General features: G+C 34.8%; 1 protein-coding gene across 1 annotated transcript in view; it reads left to right on the top strand.

The window, feature by feature from the left end:
* LOC150076731 (centrosomal protein of 95 kDa-like) overlaps positions 1-18468 on the top strand; it is a 215367-nt gene that overhangs the window by 37777 nt on the left and 159122 nt on the right. Inside the window, exon 3 of the mRNA XM_090386630.1 lies at positions 3244-3375. Coding sequence (XP_090242756.1) covers positions 3244-3375 — 132 coding nt within the window. The remainder of the gene's footprint in view (positions 1-3243; positions 3376-18468) is intronic.

The raw sequence follows: 18468 nt of genomic DNA, 5'->3' as shown, positions 1-18468 counted from the left end.
TTTAACCCTCTGTATATTGTAGTTAGATTTTTCTTTACCATTTTTTTAATTTGTACATGTGTGTGCACACATGCACAAGCATATATAGGGTAGTCCAGAAGTAGGTAAACTTGTTTGTAAATAACAACACTAATTAAAATATATATTTAAAGTAATGCTAGCACAAAGGTTACATTATATAAACTTAATATAACATTAAGTTTATATAATGCTAGACATATATAAACTTAAACAAGAAAAAAAAAATTTACGACATCTGTTCAGTATGCCTACCATTTTGGTCTTTTCTATATGTTACTCGGCACAGTAACATATAGAAAGGCACAATTCTCTAAAATGTTCTCAGATTTTCTAACTGTTCACTCCTGTGATTTTATTCTTTAAGATCACTTATAAGTTAAATCCATGTTGCATAGTGGCCATTCAGTGGAACCCCCACTGTTCAATCTACTGACTGGGAACTTTTTGTCCAAGAATTTTTGTGGACAATTTTTGCATAGTGAGCTAGTGCTCTGCTCATTATGCTTCATTCTGCATAAAAATGCAATGCTAAAAATTGATTTTGAACTGCATTAATGGAATGACTTTGTCCTTTAGCAGTTTCAGGTAGTTTTCTCCTGTCATGGTTCTCTCAAAGAAAAAAAATTCCTAGAACCTCCTGTCAAAATTCCAGCCCAGCCTGCAGGAGCATTTAAATCCTTGTTAAAGAATAAATGAAAATTATTACGAAAGTATATGCATTATCACAGTTATAGCAATTAACATTTCCAGTTAGTTTAAATGTACCTTCATCAGTCCATAAAATATTGTCAGTAATATCTGAGTTTGTAACACTCATGGCCAAAAACTATTCAGCCAATTCTAATTGTGTATCTGGTTAATCCTCATTCAAACTTTATAGTAAAGGAAACATTAGATGATAAACCTTGTATTTAAGTTTTTTTTATGACTATTTAAACTTGTTGTAGATATTTTAGTTAAGTTAAAACTTCCCATTCTTTGAGATTTTTTTCAGACTTCTTACAAATTCGAAATTGGCAGATGCCTTTGAGATGCAAGGCTACCAAGATTTAGTAGATTGTTCACCATTCCCCAGATTTATTCACAATTTGCCAATTTGTTTTATGGTCTTTATTGTGGGTTTACATAAAAAAAAAAAATAAATAAATCCTTCTCAAACTGGTGTGTAGCTCTTCAGCATTTTCGTGTTTTGCAGGATTTCAATCCTGTCTATAAGGCTCACAGGTACTTTTCCTATATTCACATTATTCAGAAACAGTAAAAAAGAAAAAAAGATTATAAACTATTTTTAAATAACTTGTGCATATTTACATTAGCAATTATTCAAAATAGTTCCCTTATTTATAGACCACCCTTATGTATATAAACAATGTGACATGGCAGTGGCCTATATGGTTTCTTTCCTCTAAAGGAAACATATAAGTGATTTGCATAGAGTTGTGTTAGAACTTTTGAATTTTTCAAGGCATTGTCATTGTGTTAGGTGAATGGAACAAATGCAGAAAGTTAAATTTTGTTTCAAGTTGAAGGAAAGTGTGACTGAAACCTACAAATTGGTAAAATAAAAATTGTTTTTCAAAAATTCTCTCTCTCTCTCTCTCTCATGTTTTTACTGGTTTGCAAGATTTTAGAATTTTCTGAAGATCTGGAAGGCAAGTATTTTGATCATCTAATAATGCTTTGAACTGTTGAGGATGATTCTATTTGCTCAATTTGATTGCACTGGGGATGAGACATGGTGTTTTGGATTATGATCACAAATTTTATCCATTCATAGTTGAATTTCTAACTCAATGAGCTGACTTCATTGTTCTTAATTTATTCCTTCTACTTCTGTTCGTTGGTAATGTCTCTTTCTCTATTTGTATTTCTTGGAAATTGTAGTCTTAGAAATTCAAGTTTAATGTCAGCAAGTTTCTTTGGCTTCTCAATCCATTCACTATAGAGATTTCAGTTAGCTTTTATGTCTGTCACCACAAAAGAAAAAAATATATATATTATTTGAAATATTAATTTTCATATCATATGTACAATTTTAATTCTTAAATTATTTTAATTTAAATTATTAATGCAGGGTGATTCAATGTGTTATATGTTTATTTCCAGTTATTGTAAGTTGTGGAAAAGCTTCTAATTTACTTAGTATTTACACACTGATATTCATTTGTATGATTTATTTCTTATTTTATTTTTATTTATAAATAAAAAAAACAAAACAGTGTATCCTGTGACTTTGTCATAATTTCAGGAGGCAATTCCTATGGTCATTCTGAGTGAACAATGTTATATTGACTTGAGTCTTATTCTTAACAGTTAATTAAGCTATGGGTATGTGAAATGTACCTTGGCTTGAAGTAATATGGTATTTGAAAACATTTTTATTGAGAAAAAAAAGATTACATTACATTGTACAGTTTACACAGTTTGCCCTTGTTTTGTTTTTTGCCCACACCCATCATATTGGATGTTCTGTTGTCAACAACACACTGGGTAATAAGTCACTTTCTCTCAAAGCTGCTGTCAAGTATACCACCAAATAAATTTTAATAAACGCTTGTTGATCCGGGATTCTTCATTGTGGGAATAGTTGCTGGTATTGCTGATATTCCCTACATCATTTGCATTATCTTTGCAAAACTCTGTATACAAAATGTGTAGTATACAGAAATAAAGAAATTTACCTCAATGCTTTTTTGTAGAAAACTTCACCATAACACACTCCTGAATTCAATTGGGCATAAACTCAATTTTTTTTCCCTTAAAGACATGAATGGTCCGACATATTCGTGACCGACAGTCAAGATCTCCCAACCCAATCACAAACACAATCATGAGAGCCAGGAGACATTGTATAATAATAAAAACATTAAAATGATTTCAGTGTATAAAAGTTAAAATCATTAAAATAATTTAAACCAATTTTGAATAATTTCCTTCCTCGAATGTGTAGGCATGTATTCTTCACTGGAAAACATGTACAGTGTGTTAACAGTAATTTTGTACAATTTCCTGGTGTGTTGTGTGTGCACGTGTGCGCCACATTTCAAATACCATTAGTTCTCTTATTGTTCAGAATAGGCCCATGTTGTTGATATAACATTTTTTACCCAGTATGACCTCCTTGGGAATCTCCTTCTGAAGTTATGACACAGTATTAGGACACCCTGTATACATAACTGAATGAAACATAACTTCTTTTTTTTTTTTTTTATCAATGAATAGCATGCGTAAATTTGGCAAACCGATTGATTATTTTATGCCATTTAAATATCCCAAGAGTTTGTAGTCTTTCTGGTATATCAAGCCATTTTTTTGTGATTCTCTTTAAAAAAATCTGCAGTGCTAGCATTCCAGGTGAGAATTTTGAAATTAATCTTTTAAATATAATTTACTTTGAACTGATGGTAGTTTTAAAATATAGAGTACAAATTCACTGGTGAAACTATAAATTCTAGGCCCCCTTAAGAATTCTGAATAGCTCCCATGTAATCTAAAACAGTCATAACCATACCTCATCACTTGTTGGAGCCCCTGTGATGGTGGACCTGGCAATATGGTAGTTTCACCACTGTGGAATTTCAGTTATCAGTGGCTTATCATGGAATTTCACCTGAGAAGTGGAAATTCAAAAAAAAAAAAAAAAACCTGTGTATTACAAGATATAGCTATTAAATAACAAGACTGTGCACACAACCACTGCACACCAAGCACCACCTGTGAAACAAAGGCATAGCAGTTGACCTTGAACTTTTCTTTAGTTACGTTCCAACATGCTCATTCACTTTGCAGTGAGACAGATTTCCCGTACCTTTTGTCTTTGCAGTTTGCTGGAAAAAGGACAGACAAAAGAATCGAACAATGCATCAACCTCAAAATTTTAACAAAACTAAAGAAAACACCAACCGAGAGTTATGAATTGTTACCCCAAGTTGCGAAAAATATGGACCAGTAAGAACATTGATTAGAAATGATTATTGTTTAAACATTAGAATGGTTGCATCAGAACTTAATATTGACAAAGAAACAGACATTTTTTTAACTGAAAATTTAGGCACGAGAAAAAGTGTGCTCCAAGATGGTGCCAAAAGATTTTGAACAAAGATCAAAGAATGAGAACACCAAGTTTGTGGAGATGTTTTTTCAAAAATTGAAGACCTAGACTTTCTGAATACTATATTATTTGTAGTGAAAGTTAGTTGTTTCAGTATGATGAAACTAAAAGACAGTCAATGTAATAGAAGACAAAAAATCCCCGACAAAAAAAAAAAGCAAGAAAATCAAAAATGAAAACCATGCTTCTTATTTTCTGCAATATTAAGGGAATTATTATGGCTGAATATATCCCACCAAATCACTAGGTTTGACTGGGTTGCTTGAAAGAAGGAAGAGACACAAATTGTGGATAGTTGGATGTTCCATCAAGACAATGTTCCAACACACTCTCTCTTTGCCAGTTTCTGGTCAAAAAAAGCAAATCTCTGTGTGTGTGTATGGGAACATGCACCCTTTCCATCAGACCTAGTCCCTTGTGACTTTTTTTTTTTTTATCTTCCCTAAACTGAAAAGCATACTTAAGGGAACCTGTTTTCAGTTCATTGAAGACTTTCAGAAAGAATATGACTGAAATATTAAAAGGACTTACAGAAGATGGCTTCCAGCCATGTTTCTATGCTTGGAAGAAATGTATGGAACAGTGTGCAAGCCCTAGGCAATTATTTTGTAGGGGATAACTTGTAAGGTACTCCATGGTAGATACTGACAAAATAATTCATTACATTTATTTTATTGCAACAGTCTCTCTTTTTAGTAGCCATGTCTTGTATATTTATCCACAATTTATTTATTTATTTTTTTTCTGCCCCATGACAGGTACTGGGGCAGAAAAAAACAACAAACAACCACTCCAAGTACATGGAGTGGTTGTTTGTGTCTTGCTACTATTATTGTTATTATTGCTGTTGGTTGAGAAAGGAACTCTTACTACGCTACAGGTGTTCAGAATCATGGCTTTCTGGAGTTCCATGTAAGTCTTTGGGAGATCTATTACTGTTAGATTCTTATAGAGACTTTTTGACAAAATGCTGGTAGTTGACATGGTGATTGGGATAGTCATTACTTGTTCCATATGCCACACTTCTTTGACTTCTTTTCCTAGGTCTAAATACTTTCTGTTCCTCGTATATTTTCTGGAGGTTGTTGGGGTTGAGCACCACCTTGTCAACGAGGGTAGTATGTGGTCTGTTGTGTGGGATCGTGTCCATTATTATGGCACAGTCCCTGTATAGTCTGTGAGTATAGGTCTCTAGCACAGCCTGAGGCTTGTACTTGTAATATGGTGAAATTTCTTTGATCAACTGCTATTTTTGCAATAGTTTCTGTTGTATTATCCTGGTGAACTGGTCATATCTGTGAGTGTACTCATCTTGTCAGGGTGATCACCCTGCATCTTGTAGTATATGCTGGATTGTTGCTGGGGCCAAGTGGCATTGTCAAAATGTGTCATCTGTTACTCCAGGGTCCTTAGTGATGTTTTTTCTGTAGTTCCTGATTTTACCTGGTCTTGGATGGCAAGCATAAATCCTTCGGTCTTGGGGAAGAGCCTCCCATTCATAAGTCTAGCATTGGAAGATATCTTATCTATGCAGTCTTGATGGCAGTCATTGTAGTGCCTACCATGGAATCTTCTTTGCTCATATTTCAGTCTTTGTTTCCTCGTTAATTGGGATAATTGAGATTTTGTCAGAAAAATTTAGTATGGTTGGCAGACTGTGAATGGAATTGGACATTGTTAAGATTGGAACTAAGGTCACGTATATTTGTGAAATGTGAAGCTAAGAAGTGTTTGAGAGGTTTGATCTTTTTGCAGATGTTTTTTTTATTAGTTTGACTATTCATGATGTATTAAGAAAAGGTGGAGTATGCATGTTTGAAGTAATGAAATTTTTGGATACGACATGCATACACACTGCAAGGATATACCCAGCGCCTTGACATGATGTGGCCTCAACACCTTATAGTAGTAGTTTGTTTGTTTGTTTGTTTGGGTTTTTTTGGCGCATTAGCAACTATGGCTATAATGCGCCAAGACTAGGTAATATTTTTAAAAAAAAATTTAAAATTAAACTCTCGGTGACCTAATTAATTAGGCCACCATGTCCAGATCTAATAATAAATATATAAAAAAGATAAATCAATAAAAGATATAACAATAACATATAAATTTTAAATACTATTAAAAACGTTTATTGCTTTCAAAAAGCTAAAAATAGCAGACACATTGTCATTGTCAGATAAAATCTGACTGAGTGTATACGGCTCAGTCAGATGATTAAAGGCGGTAAAACGGATATTGCTAAAATCTGGACATTCAACTAAAAGGTGTCTAATAGATAAAATTGTGCCACAGGACTCACACATAGGAGGGTCATCAGCCCTCATATAGTAGTAGTAATCGTGGCATGTGATGCAAGAAAGCAAGCGTATGAACTTATGCAGCATCAGCTTATGCAGCAACCCTATCAACCAAAAAAAAAAAAAATTCACATAACCATTCCCTCTAAATGTTTGTCCAGTTCCTTAAATTTATTTAACCTATCAACTTCCACAATGACAGATGGAAGTTTTTTCAGCAATTAACCACCCGCTGGCTAAAGGCAAATTTCCGCACATCTACTCTACAGCTGTCTTTCCTCAATTTGAATTTATACCCCCTTAGATTCCTAATCTAAACAAGTGGAAGAATCCCATCAGAATTCAGTGTGCTCAACCCATTCAAGGCCTTAAACACCTCAATCAGATCACCGCGCAGGTGCCTAGTCTCCAGCCACTGCAATTTGCAGAACTTAAGCCTCTATTGATAAGAGAATCCCTTCATTCCCCTCACCAATCTTGTTGCACTTCTCTGTACACGTTCAAGCAAACCTACATCCTTCCTAAAATGAGGCCTCTAGACCTGTACGCAGTACTAAAGGTGTGGCCTGACCATTGCCTTATACAGATGGACAATCACCTCCTTTTCCCTGCTAGAAAAGTTCCTATATATCATTGACAAAACCCCATGACCTGCTCTTGCAGCCTGTCTGCATTGTTTAGAAAACTTCATATCTGACTGCACAATTACTCCCAGATCTTTTTCATTTTCTACCACGCTAAGTGTAGTACCATGCAGTTGGTATATTCCCCTTGGGTTACTTCTACCCATATGCAGTACTTTGTATTTGTCAATGTTAAACTTCATTTGTCACTTCTCAGCCCATCTTCCCAAATTTTCTAGATCCTGTTGCAGTAGCACACTGCCATTACTGTCATTAACAACCCTATCAACCTTTGTATCATCTGCAAACTTCGACACTAAGCCTGATGTACCTTCATCAATATCATTGATAAATATACAAAACAACAGTGGACCCAGTAACGAACCCTGTGGGACTCCGCCTATAACATTAGTCCACGAAGAGCAGCCCATTGATTACCACCTCTGTCTTCTCCCACTCAACCATCCTTTTATCCATTGTAGCAACTTACCCTTAATACCATTCTGTTCCAATTTGTACAGTAGTCTTCCATATGCAACAGTGTCAAAAGCTTTCCTGAAATCCAAGTATGTGATATAAAAATAATTTTTTGCATCCAGTTCCTTTGTAACCACACATCTTTTCTACAGCTGTGCTGAATTGTTGCTGCAGTCTTGCCTAGATGATCCTGCAATGCATGTTTAACCAGTGACTCCATTATTTTACCCAGAACAGAAGTTAAACTAACTGAACTGTAATTACTTGTGTCACCCTTCGATCCCCCTTTATGAATTGGGGATATATTTGCACATCATCTCCAGTCCGTGGGAACCTCCCATTAGTCCAAGGATGCTCTCATAATTATGGCTAAGGGTTTGCTTAGTGCCTTTGCCGTATCCTTTAATATAACTGGATAGATCCCATCCACCCCAGGTGTCTTTCTTATGTAGGGAATTTAGCTAATTTAGGGAATCTGTTATCTTCCATTTAACTTCAGCAAATTCTCCTCCACTTTGCTCTCAGTTATTACAAAATCATTAAGCACCCTGCTACGGGAATGACCACTGCATATCCCTGGGGCAATATGGCCTTAGTTGCTAATGCTCCTAAAAACCAAATAACAACAAGCACCTTGCTACAATTTGATAACCTTCTGGCATTTTCAATCCTTAATAACTTCTCATGTGTGAATGTAGATGCAAAATACTCATTCAGTTTGTTTGCTATCTGAACAGGATCATCAACAGTCGAGCCATCGATATCAAGTGGACCAATCTGATTGATCCCCTTCCTTTTAGAGTTTATATAAGTAAAGAAATCCTTGCAGTTTTTCTTAGCATCCTTTGTCAAAGATTTCTCGTAATCTGCCTTCGCCTGCCTAACCTGACTTTATTACGGACTAGCTTGTATCTGCCATAGGTTTCTGTGTCGCATGATAATTTATATGCATCCCATGCATTTTTCTTCTCTCCCACAAGTCTCATTAGTTCATTTAACAACCATTTAGGCCTTAACCTTGAACAATATTTCTTAATAGGTATGACACGTTTAGTAGCTTCTGCAATTAATTCCTTGAATGCTTCTCACTTAGAATTTGCTGTTGGTAATATCATCAGTTGGTCCCACTGTACAGAATTTAAAAACTGTCTGAGACCACTGTAGTCACCTTTACGGAAGCAAAAACCCTTTCCTTTACCCCTCACGATAATTATATCTTTAAGTAAATCCCACATCAGTACACGAATGATCACTGCTGATAACCAGATCAAGGGTATTACCCTCTCTGATTGCCTCTTGAACACGCTGCTGCAGAAAACAATCATCCAATCTTATCTTATCTTCCTTCACGGATTAGGTGATCCGCCTGTTTTGATCTTGAAGAGGTCTGCCTCCTCTGTCTCTTTTTCCTTCTGCTCTATATGTGTAAGCTAATTTAAGGAATCTGTTATCTTCCATTCTTTCTACATGTTCTTTTCATCTTTGTCTATATTCTATAATTTTTTCATTAGCATTAGTAGAGGCATTTGATGCAAGAAAGCAAGCTTATGCAGCATCAGCCAAAAAAAAAAAATAATAAATAAATAAAAATTAACCACTTCCACTTCACCCCTCTGTTCGTTCAAAATACCTGTCCAGCTGAGCCTTAAATTTATTCAGGCTATCAACCGCCACGACAAGGGATGGAAGTCTGTTCCACCAACCAACCACCCGCTGGCTAAAGGCAAATTTCCTCACGTCTATCCTACATCTGTCTTTCCTCAATTTGAATTTATGCCCTCTCAGGTGATTATTCTGAGCAAGAGGAAGAATCCCATCAGCATTGAGCATGCTCAAACCATTCAAGGCTTTATACACCTCTATCAGATCACCTCGCTGGTGCCTAGTCTCCAGACACTGTAGTTTGCAAAACTTAAGCCTTTCTTCGTAAGAGCACCCCTTTATTCCATTCACCAATCTTGTTGCCCTTCTCTGTACTCGTTCCAGCAGCTCTACATCCTTCTTGAAATGAGGCCTCCAGACCTGTATACAGTACTCTAGGTGTGGCCTGACCATTGCCTTATACAAGGGAATAATCACCTCCTTATCCCTGCTAGGAAAATTCCTATATATCATCAACAATACACCATGAGCTACTCTTGCCGCCCGTCTGCACTGCTCAGAAAACTTCATACTGGCCTGCACAACCACCCCCAGGTCCTTTTCATTCTCTACCACTGTCAGTGTAGTACCACAGAGTTAATTTGTTTGTTTCTTAGCTTTCCTTGTTTTCTTAGCCAGAGTTCTTTTTATTGTTCCACATATATTTTGAAATTTCGCCAATTTCTGGTTCATATCTTCTTCGACATCATATGTTATATCACATCCTAGATATTTAAAATGTTTTACTTGTTCTAATATTTTGTCTATAACTATTTTTGTTCTCACCATATTTTTTCCCTTAAAAGCCATTGTTCTAGTTTTCATTGTTGATATTTTAACTTTATATTCTTCTGTTATTTGGTTTAATTTAAATACTGCTCTTTGTAAATCATCTTCACTATCTTGAATAATTACTTGATCATCTGCAAATAATAGTGTATTAATCCTATTCTTTGTAATAAAATATATCTTCTTCAAGATGAGTGTTTCCATTTACAATGGGTTTCCTCAGCCTACAAGTTATTTCTTGTTAGGAATTTTTTTCCGCCATAAAGTGCGGTTCAAGATGTCTTGGTCGGTTAAGCCTCGGGCTGTCATGCACTCCCGTACTCCATCCATCCATGTCCTCCTAGGTCTTCTCCTTCTTCCAGGAGGTATCCATTCCAGGATAGCCTTTGGATATCTGTTTTCTTGCATCCATTTTACATGTCCATACCATGTTAGACGCTTTTCTTTGATGGTGTCAATTATAGTCTTTCTCACTTCCATTTTTTCCCTTATGTCTTCATTCCGTTTTCTGTCTCTTCTAGAAGTTCCTGCTGAGCGTCTCCAAAAATCCATTTCTGTGGAGAGCAATTTGTTTTCTTCTCACCTATTCAATGTCCAAGTTTCCGCTCCATACAATAGAAGACTTAGTTATTTATTTATTTATTTATTTTTTTTTTTTTTGTTTTTATCATTGTTTTGTTCGGATTTTTTTTTTTTTGGCTGGTGCAGCATAAGCCATAGGCTTTCTTGCACCAAGCGGCCGTTACTAATACTAATACTAATACTAAAAAAAGACTTTGTACAATCGTTTGGAATATGTTTCTTTGTTTTATTTAGGATATTTTTTCTCCACAGAACAGAGTTTAACATGCTGATAGCCTTTCTGCCGTCTGTAATTCTCTTATTGATCTCTGCTTGGGATGATCCATCACTTTGTAAGATTGATCCCAGATATTTGAATTTATCGACTTGTTTGATTTTAAATCCTGCAAAATATACCTGTATTAATTAAAATATATACCTGTATTAATTTTTCTTTCCATTTACATATCACATCCTTGATATATATGTTAAACAATGTTGGTGACAGGCTACATCCCTGTCTAATTCCTTGATTTATTATACTTTCTTCTGTTAATTTATTACCTGTATATATCACTATTTTTGTTCCTTGATATAAACTCTGTATTATTCTTGTAAGATGCTTTGGGTATCCTTTTTTACTCAATATGTCCCATAGTTTTTATCTGTTTACTTGATCAAATGCTTTTTCATAATCTATAAATGCTAAGTGCATTTCTAAATTAAACTCTTTTCATTTTTCTGTTATTTGTTTTAATATAAATATATTATCTGTACATGATCTTCCTTTTCTGAATCCTGCCTGTTCTTCTATTTTTTATCAGAGATAATTTCAGTTCTATTATTTATTATTTTGCTATACATTTTATATACTGTATTTAGTATGCTAATCCCTCCATAATTCTTTGTTAGATAGTATGAATCAGAGCTGTAATACTCTGTAATACTCCCATGACCTGCCAGGGCAGGTCATGGGGGTTTTGTCAATGATATATAGGAATTTTGCTAGCAGGGAAAAGGAGATGATTGTCCCTCTGTATAAGGCAATGGTCAGGCCACACCTTGAGTACTGTGTACAGGTCTGGAGGCCTCATTTTAGGAAGGATGTAGATTTACTTGAGCTTGTACAGAGAAGGGCAACAAGATTGATGAGGGGAATGAAGGGATCCTCTTACCAAGAGAGGCTTAAGTTCTGCAAATTGCAGTGGCTGGAGGCTAGGCACCTGCGAGGTGATCTGATTGAGGTGTTTAAGGCCTTGAATGGGTTGAGCACGCTGAATTCTGATGGGAATCCTTCCACTTGTTCAGATTACGAACCTAAGGGGGCTTAAATTCAAATTAAGAAAGGACAGATGTAGAATTGATGTGCGGAAATTTGCCTTTAGCCAGCGGCTGGTTAATTGCTGGAACAAACTTCCATCTGTCGTGGAAGTTGATAGGTTGAATAAATTTAAGGAGGAACTGGACAGGCATTTGGAGGAAACGGTGCGATGTGTTTTTCTTTCTTTTTTTTTGGCTGATGCTGCATAAGCTCACGCTTGCTTTCAATATGTTCTACGTTGATGTTAATATTTGTAAAATAATAAGAGGAGTTTACCTCAATATAGTACGTAGAACACTTCCGTATGATACTCTCCAGAAATTAAAACGAAAAAATCAAAAACTTATATTAGAGTAAAAAATAAATAATTAAAAATCGATTTAACGCAATTAAAAATTAAAATGAATCTAACGAAAATATTCAAAACGACTTTCCTTCCTGAAGATGACAATGCTTTTTGACCGTATGTCGTGATCACAGGAATGAAAATTACCTAATAGGGTTGAACCTGAAACTTAAATAGTGATTATTTGTCTTCGCGCATGCGCGTAAAGGTCACGCATCAGAGATCAAATATGGCCACCAAACATTAACAGAATTCTTGTGTAATTTAATTTCTACGGCTTCTGCAATCAATAGTCGCGTATAATTATGTTGAACATTAAGTATTTTGGCCTCGTTAAATAAAAAAGTATGTTTTTCGTTAATGGCATGAAAGGCTAATTCTGACGCTGCTGAACGAGAAGCACAAATTGAGGCTTCATGTTGATTTACACGAATATTCAGAGAAAATGGCGTCGAACCTTGGTAAGACGAATCGCAATCACCGCAAGAAATGTATACCAGATCATTAATTTGTGTTGTGAATGCGGAAAGAACCGAGCAATTGTTCAGTACAGTGTCTAATTTCGTATTGGCCAGGCCACAATTTTAAATTGGGTATCTTTAAAGAATCTATTAAACTGTTTGTGCCACTGTTCAACATATGGGACAGAAATAAAGTATTTTTTGATATTACTATTGTTGGTTGGTGTAGTATTTTGTATCCTATCCTTAGCCTTTACCCTAATTCAGTTTATTGTGGCAAAGGGATAACCCCTGTGTAAGAACCTGCTAGTTAATATTTGTATTTCTGAGCCCAAAGCAGGTTCTGTCATTGAATATTTATAGGCATTTAGAAATTGATTAAAGATAATCGATCTTTCGTAGGTGAACGGGTGATAGCTATTATAATGTAGAAGCATACCAGTGTTTGTAGGTTTTCCATAGATGCTAAATTGGATTTTATTCGAGTCCTGAGTAAGTGTGAAATTTAGAAAGTTTAATGACTTTGTATCCGTATCCTCCCTTTCCAATGTAAATTTGAGTCTAGAACGAATATTATTAAACGAATTTAAAATGTCTTGGATAGTACTACTATCAGTAATAACTAGAACATTGTCTAAATGTGATACATACCTCCCATAGTATGTGATACGGGGTCGGAAAGGTGTCAAATGTATATGCTCAATCATTGAGAGATAGATCTCTGACATTAAGCCGCTCAGGCTCAAACCCATTGGCAATCCAAAAATTAGTTTGAACACCTTGTCTCGAAAGGTGATATAGTTGGCGATATATAAGATATTTAAGATGGTTATATAAGATACCGAATTTAAAATTGTGGCCAGGCCACAATTTTAAATTAAAATACGGAAATTACACACTATACTGAACAATCGCTCGGTTCTTTCCGCGTTCGCAGCACAAATTAATGATCTGGTATACATTTCTTGCGGTGATTGCGACTCGTCTTACCAAGGTTCGATGCCATTTTCTCTGAATATTCATGTAAATCAACATGAAGCCTCATTTCATGCTTCTCGTTCAGCAGCGTCAGAATTATTAGCCTTTCATGCCATTAACAAAAAACATACTTTTTTATTTAACGAGGCCAAAATACTTAATGTTCAATGTAATTATATGTGACTATTAAGTAGAAATTAAATTACATGAGAATTCTGTTAATGTTCGGCGGCTATATTTGATCTCCGATGCGTGTACCTTTATGCACATGCTCAAGGCAAATAATCACTATTTAAGTTTCAGGTTCAACCCTATTTGGTAATTTTCATTCCTTGATCACGACATATGGTCGAAAAGCGTTGTCAGCTTCAGGAAGAAGGAAAATCCATTTTGAATATTTTCATTAGATTCTTTTTAATTTTTGTGTTAAATTGATTTTTAATTGTGTTAAATTGATTTGAATTGTGTTAAATTGGTTTTTATTATTTATTTTTTACTCTAATGTAAGTTTTCGATTTTTTCGTTTTAATTTCTGAAGAGTATCATACGGAAGTGTTCTACGTACTATATTGAGGTAAACTCCTCTTATTATTTTACAAATAATTCTTTGTATCATTTCTATTTCCTTTTTTAAATATTGAAATAATTTTTGCTATCTTCCATTCTTCTGGTATTTTATATTGTTCCCAACTTTTATTATTTAAATTTAGTATCCTGTCTTTTAAAAAACTTCCTCCATACTTGATCAGTTTTGCATTTATACCTTCCATTCCTACTGCTTTCCTATTTTTTGTAGCTTTCAGTGCCTTTTCCAATTCTTCCTTTGTTACCAGATCTGTGTCACTAACTGATTCCAACTGTATCTCTTCTATTTGATATGTTGGGTCTTTCCACAATTCTTCATGTTTTTTCCATTGTTCTTCCTTTTTTTATATATTTATTCTTGAAGTGTCTTTCTCTGTGCTATTCAAGTGTTTCATCATTTTATATGCCAAATATTGTCTTCCATGAACATCATGTTCTATTGTGCTTATAAATCTATCCATGACTCTGCTTTAGCCTTCCTTATTATATCTTTAGTTTTATTGCATTCTTGTTTATATATTCATTTCTTTTATTTATGTTTCATTTATGTTTTCATTTGTTATTCATTTATTATGTTCACATATAAACATAAAAATCCATTTATGTTGTCATTTATTATGTTCACATATAAACATAAAAATTCATTTATGTTTTCATTTATTATGTTCACATATAAACATAAAAATTCATTTATATTTATATGTTTATTTCTTCATTCTCACTTGTCCTGTTTTGTGTATATTTAAGATATTTCCTTGTACTGCTTTAGCTATTTCTTCATTCCATATATTTACCTCCCTCTTCTTATAGTTTTTCCTGAATTGTCCTAGTGTCTCTTTTGCTATCTTTTGAATTATATTTCGCATATTATTCCATTCTTCTATTTGTTCTCTCTTCGATGTTTTACTTATTTCGTCTTTAATCCTTTTTTCATATAAATTTTGTATACTTTCTTCTTGAAATAGATATACTTTATAACCCAACTCCTCCTTCCCCTATTTAATAGCTTTTCTCTTCTTCCATTTAGCCCATAACTCTATTTTTGAAGCCACTAAAAAATGATCTGAATTAATATCATATCCTCTAAACACCCTAGTATCTCAACATTGTTTTGCTAATTTTTGATTTACTATTACATAGTCTATTATTGATTGTGTACCTCTTGCCAACCATCTATATTTATGTATATCACATTTTCTAAAAAAATGTATTTGTTATCTTTAAATTATTAAATGTTACAAAATCTCTTAATTTATTTCCATTTACTTTATTTTCTCCATAACGCCCCATAATATTTTTTATTGGCTTATTCCCTACCCGAGCATAATCTCCCAAAATAATTACACGGTCCTTTTTTACATTCTTATCTAGTTCTTTTTGTAACTCTAAATAAAATTTTATCAGTTTCTTCCTCTTTTCCATCTTCTGGAGCATAAATTCCAATTATACAAATGCTTATCCAATAAATCCACAAAAGTCTTACTAGTGTACGAGTGTACCCACAAGTTCCAGTCAATATCTGGGAAGTTAAAATCCCCCATTATAAGGTGATGCAGTTTTTTTGTCCGCCATTGTATGTGAAGCTGATCTTTACATATTATTACTCTTTTAAAACCAGATCTTCTTAGAAAATACATATTCTCTGTCCTGGCATCATTCCTAAATTTGTGCTTTTCCAAAACCAGGCAAAGAACCTTCTCTAGTTCAGAATTATTGACCAATATCATTGACAAGCTGTTTGGGCACAATCTTTGAAAGGATGGTGCATAAGAGGCTCGCCTGAATTCTATACTTCCTAAACCTTCTTTCTGATCACCAATATAGCTTCCATAAAAACAGATCTACCCTAAATTTACTTGTCAAAATTGAATCAAACATACGTAACACTTTCATCATGAGGCAACATCTAATGATGGTGAACCTAGATATTCAGAAAGCATTTGATACCATTTGGCATCATGGTATTATTAAAGATATACATCAGTTGGGGCTGAGAGGTTACCTTCCTCAAATCATTCGTAACTTTTTAAGGTTACGCACCTTTCAAGTCCGATTTCGAAACATGCTGTCAGCATCTCACATTCAAGAAGAGGGTGTCCCGCAGAGTTCCATACTGAGGAGTGCTACCCTATTTGCAGTTCGGGTTAACAACATATTGGAAGATCTTCCAAAAACCATTCAAATGTTCATGTATGCGGATGACCTTACCATATCCCCAGTCGCAAAAAAAAGTATGAATACTGTTGAAAGACAGTTACAAATTGGTCTTTCCGGAATAGAATACTGGACCTTACATAATGGATACCGTCTTGCCGAGCAGAAATCCATCACTATTCACTTCTGCAAAGCAAATTATAGTCACTTCATCCTGATCCTGAGGTAAAGATCAATAATGTTTGAGTTCCTCTTGCTCACGCTGTCCTGTGTTCTTGGCCTGGTACTGGATAGGAAATAGAAAACTTTCAAGCACATGTGGCCTATCTTCGAACCATCTGCTTGAAGAAATTGAATATCCTCCGGTGTGTGTCATCCATGTCATGGGGCACTGATTGACATACCTTTATCCATCTTTATAGCACTCTCATCAGGTCTTGCTTGGGCTATAGCTCTCCAGTGTATGACTCTGCAAGGAAAGGTACTTTAAAGCAATTGAACACGCTCCAGCACAGTGCTCTGAGAGTTTCTCTAGGGACTTTCAGAACCTCCCCAGTTCAGAGCCTTTACATTGAAACCCACGAACCTCCCTTACATCTTTACAGGAAAACATTACTTTTGATGTATGCTGCAAAAATCTGCAGTCTTCCCTAGCACCCTATTTGGAGATGTCTGTATAATACCGAATGGGAGTCATTTTACAATAGTAAACCAAATGAAAACCAACCTGCTGCACTTAGACTTTAAGATCTAACTCAAACATGGAATATAAAAATTGACAATACATCAGGACATGACACCGCCTGATCCACCTTAGACAATTGTCCCTGCAATTTATGATGACTATTTGAAAAAGTGGGGAAAGAACACCTTGTCTCCCTCCAATATCGCACAGTTACATGGAACTCACTCTGCTTCTAACTCACTGTAAGATCTATACAGATGGATCAAAAACTGATCAAAAACAAGTAGTTGCTGCAGAAATCTTCCTGGCATTTGTCACTTTTGTCTCATTACCAGTATAATGCAGTATCTTCACTGCTCAGCTTTATGCTATAAACTTAGCTCTGGATCACATTAATAAACTTCTAATTTCATCTGCTTTAATATACACTGACTCACCGAGTGCTGTCTGTGCTAAGTAGTAATACCAACTTCTCTCACCCTGTAACAAACCAAATCCATTCTAAAATTACGTGCTTGTAATGAGTTCAAACAAGCTCTTACATTCTGCTGGATTCCAGGGCATTCTGGAATAGCAGGAAATGAAAGAGCAGATGTTGCAGCCAAAAAAACAGATACTACTATTTCCCAGACTTTTCAAATTCCATATACCGATTATAAACGTATTATCCATAAGGCATGTTACAATAGTTGATCACTGATCTGGAGAGGTTATGCAGGAAACAAATTATACCAAATAAAGCCAGAACCAAAGCTGTGGGTCTCCAGCTTCCAGGAAAGTAGACAAGAAGAAACAATTTTAGGAAGGCTAAAGATTGGGCATACTTGCATCACTCACCTATATCTATTAACACTACAGTGCTCCTCAATGCACATCACGTCATGTCAAGAGGGCGCTGACTCTCTTTAGAAAATACAGCTGCGAGTTTACAGGCTCCGAAAAAAATGATAAGTGTTTGCTTTTTATTTACATAATTGTTATTTTATATTGTACTTAATACATAGTCTTATAGTTATAATTACGCTGTTTATTTTTATTTTAATTTATATAAACATTTTTTGTAGATATACGTAATGCTTTATATACGTAAAACCGTTATTTCGTTCGAATCTTGCAGGCATTGTTTTTGTATATAGTGATAGGGAATTCAAATTTTTAATTGAGGTAGCTAGGTAGCTCTAACATATAATTATAGAAACAGTAATACGCTTCATTGTTTCTATTAGATAGCGTAGTATTGACATTTAATTAATTTAATTTATTGATCTTATTAATTTTAAATATCATGCCCCAAACTAGAGCAGCAAAGCAATGGGCACAAAGTGGCAGGAGTGCTGTGACTTGGGGGAGAACTGAGGGGGGCGATTCTCCAATGCATCACAGCCTAAAAAAATGTGCTACTTATGAAATGTTTG

Source organism: Mastigoproctus giganteus, chromosome 12, assembly GCF_048544385.1.
Source record: "Mastigoproctus giganteus isolate SK-2022 chromosome 12, ASM4854438v1, whole genome shotgun sequence".
In the NCBI taxonomy this organism is placed as follows: domain Eukaryota; kingdom Metazoa; phylum Arthropoda; class Arachnida; order Uropygi; family Thelyphonidae; genus Mastigoproctus; species Mastigoproctus giganteus.
The sequence above is the reverse complement of the archived record's forward strand: the minus strand, read 5'-3'. Positions and strand labels throughout refer to the sequence as shown.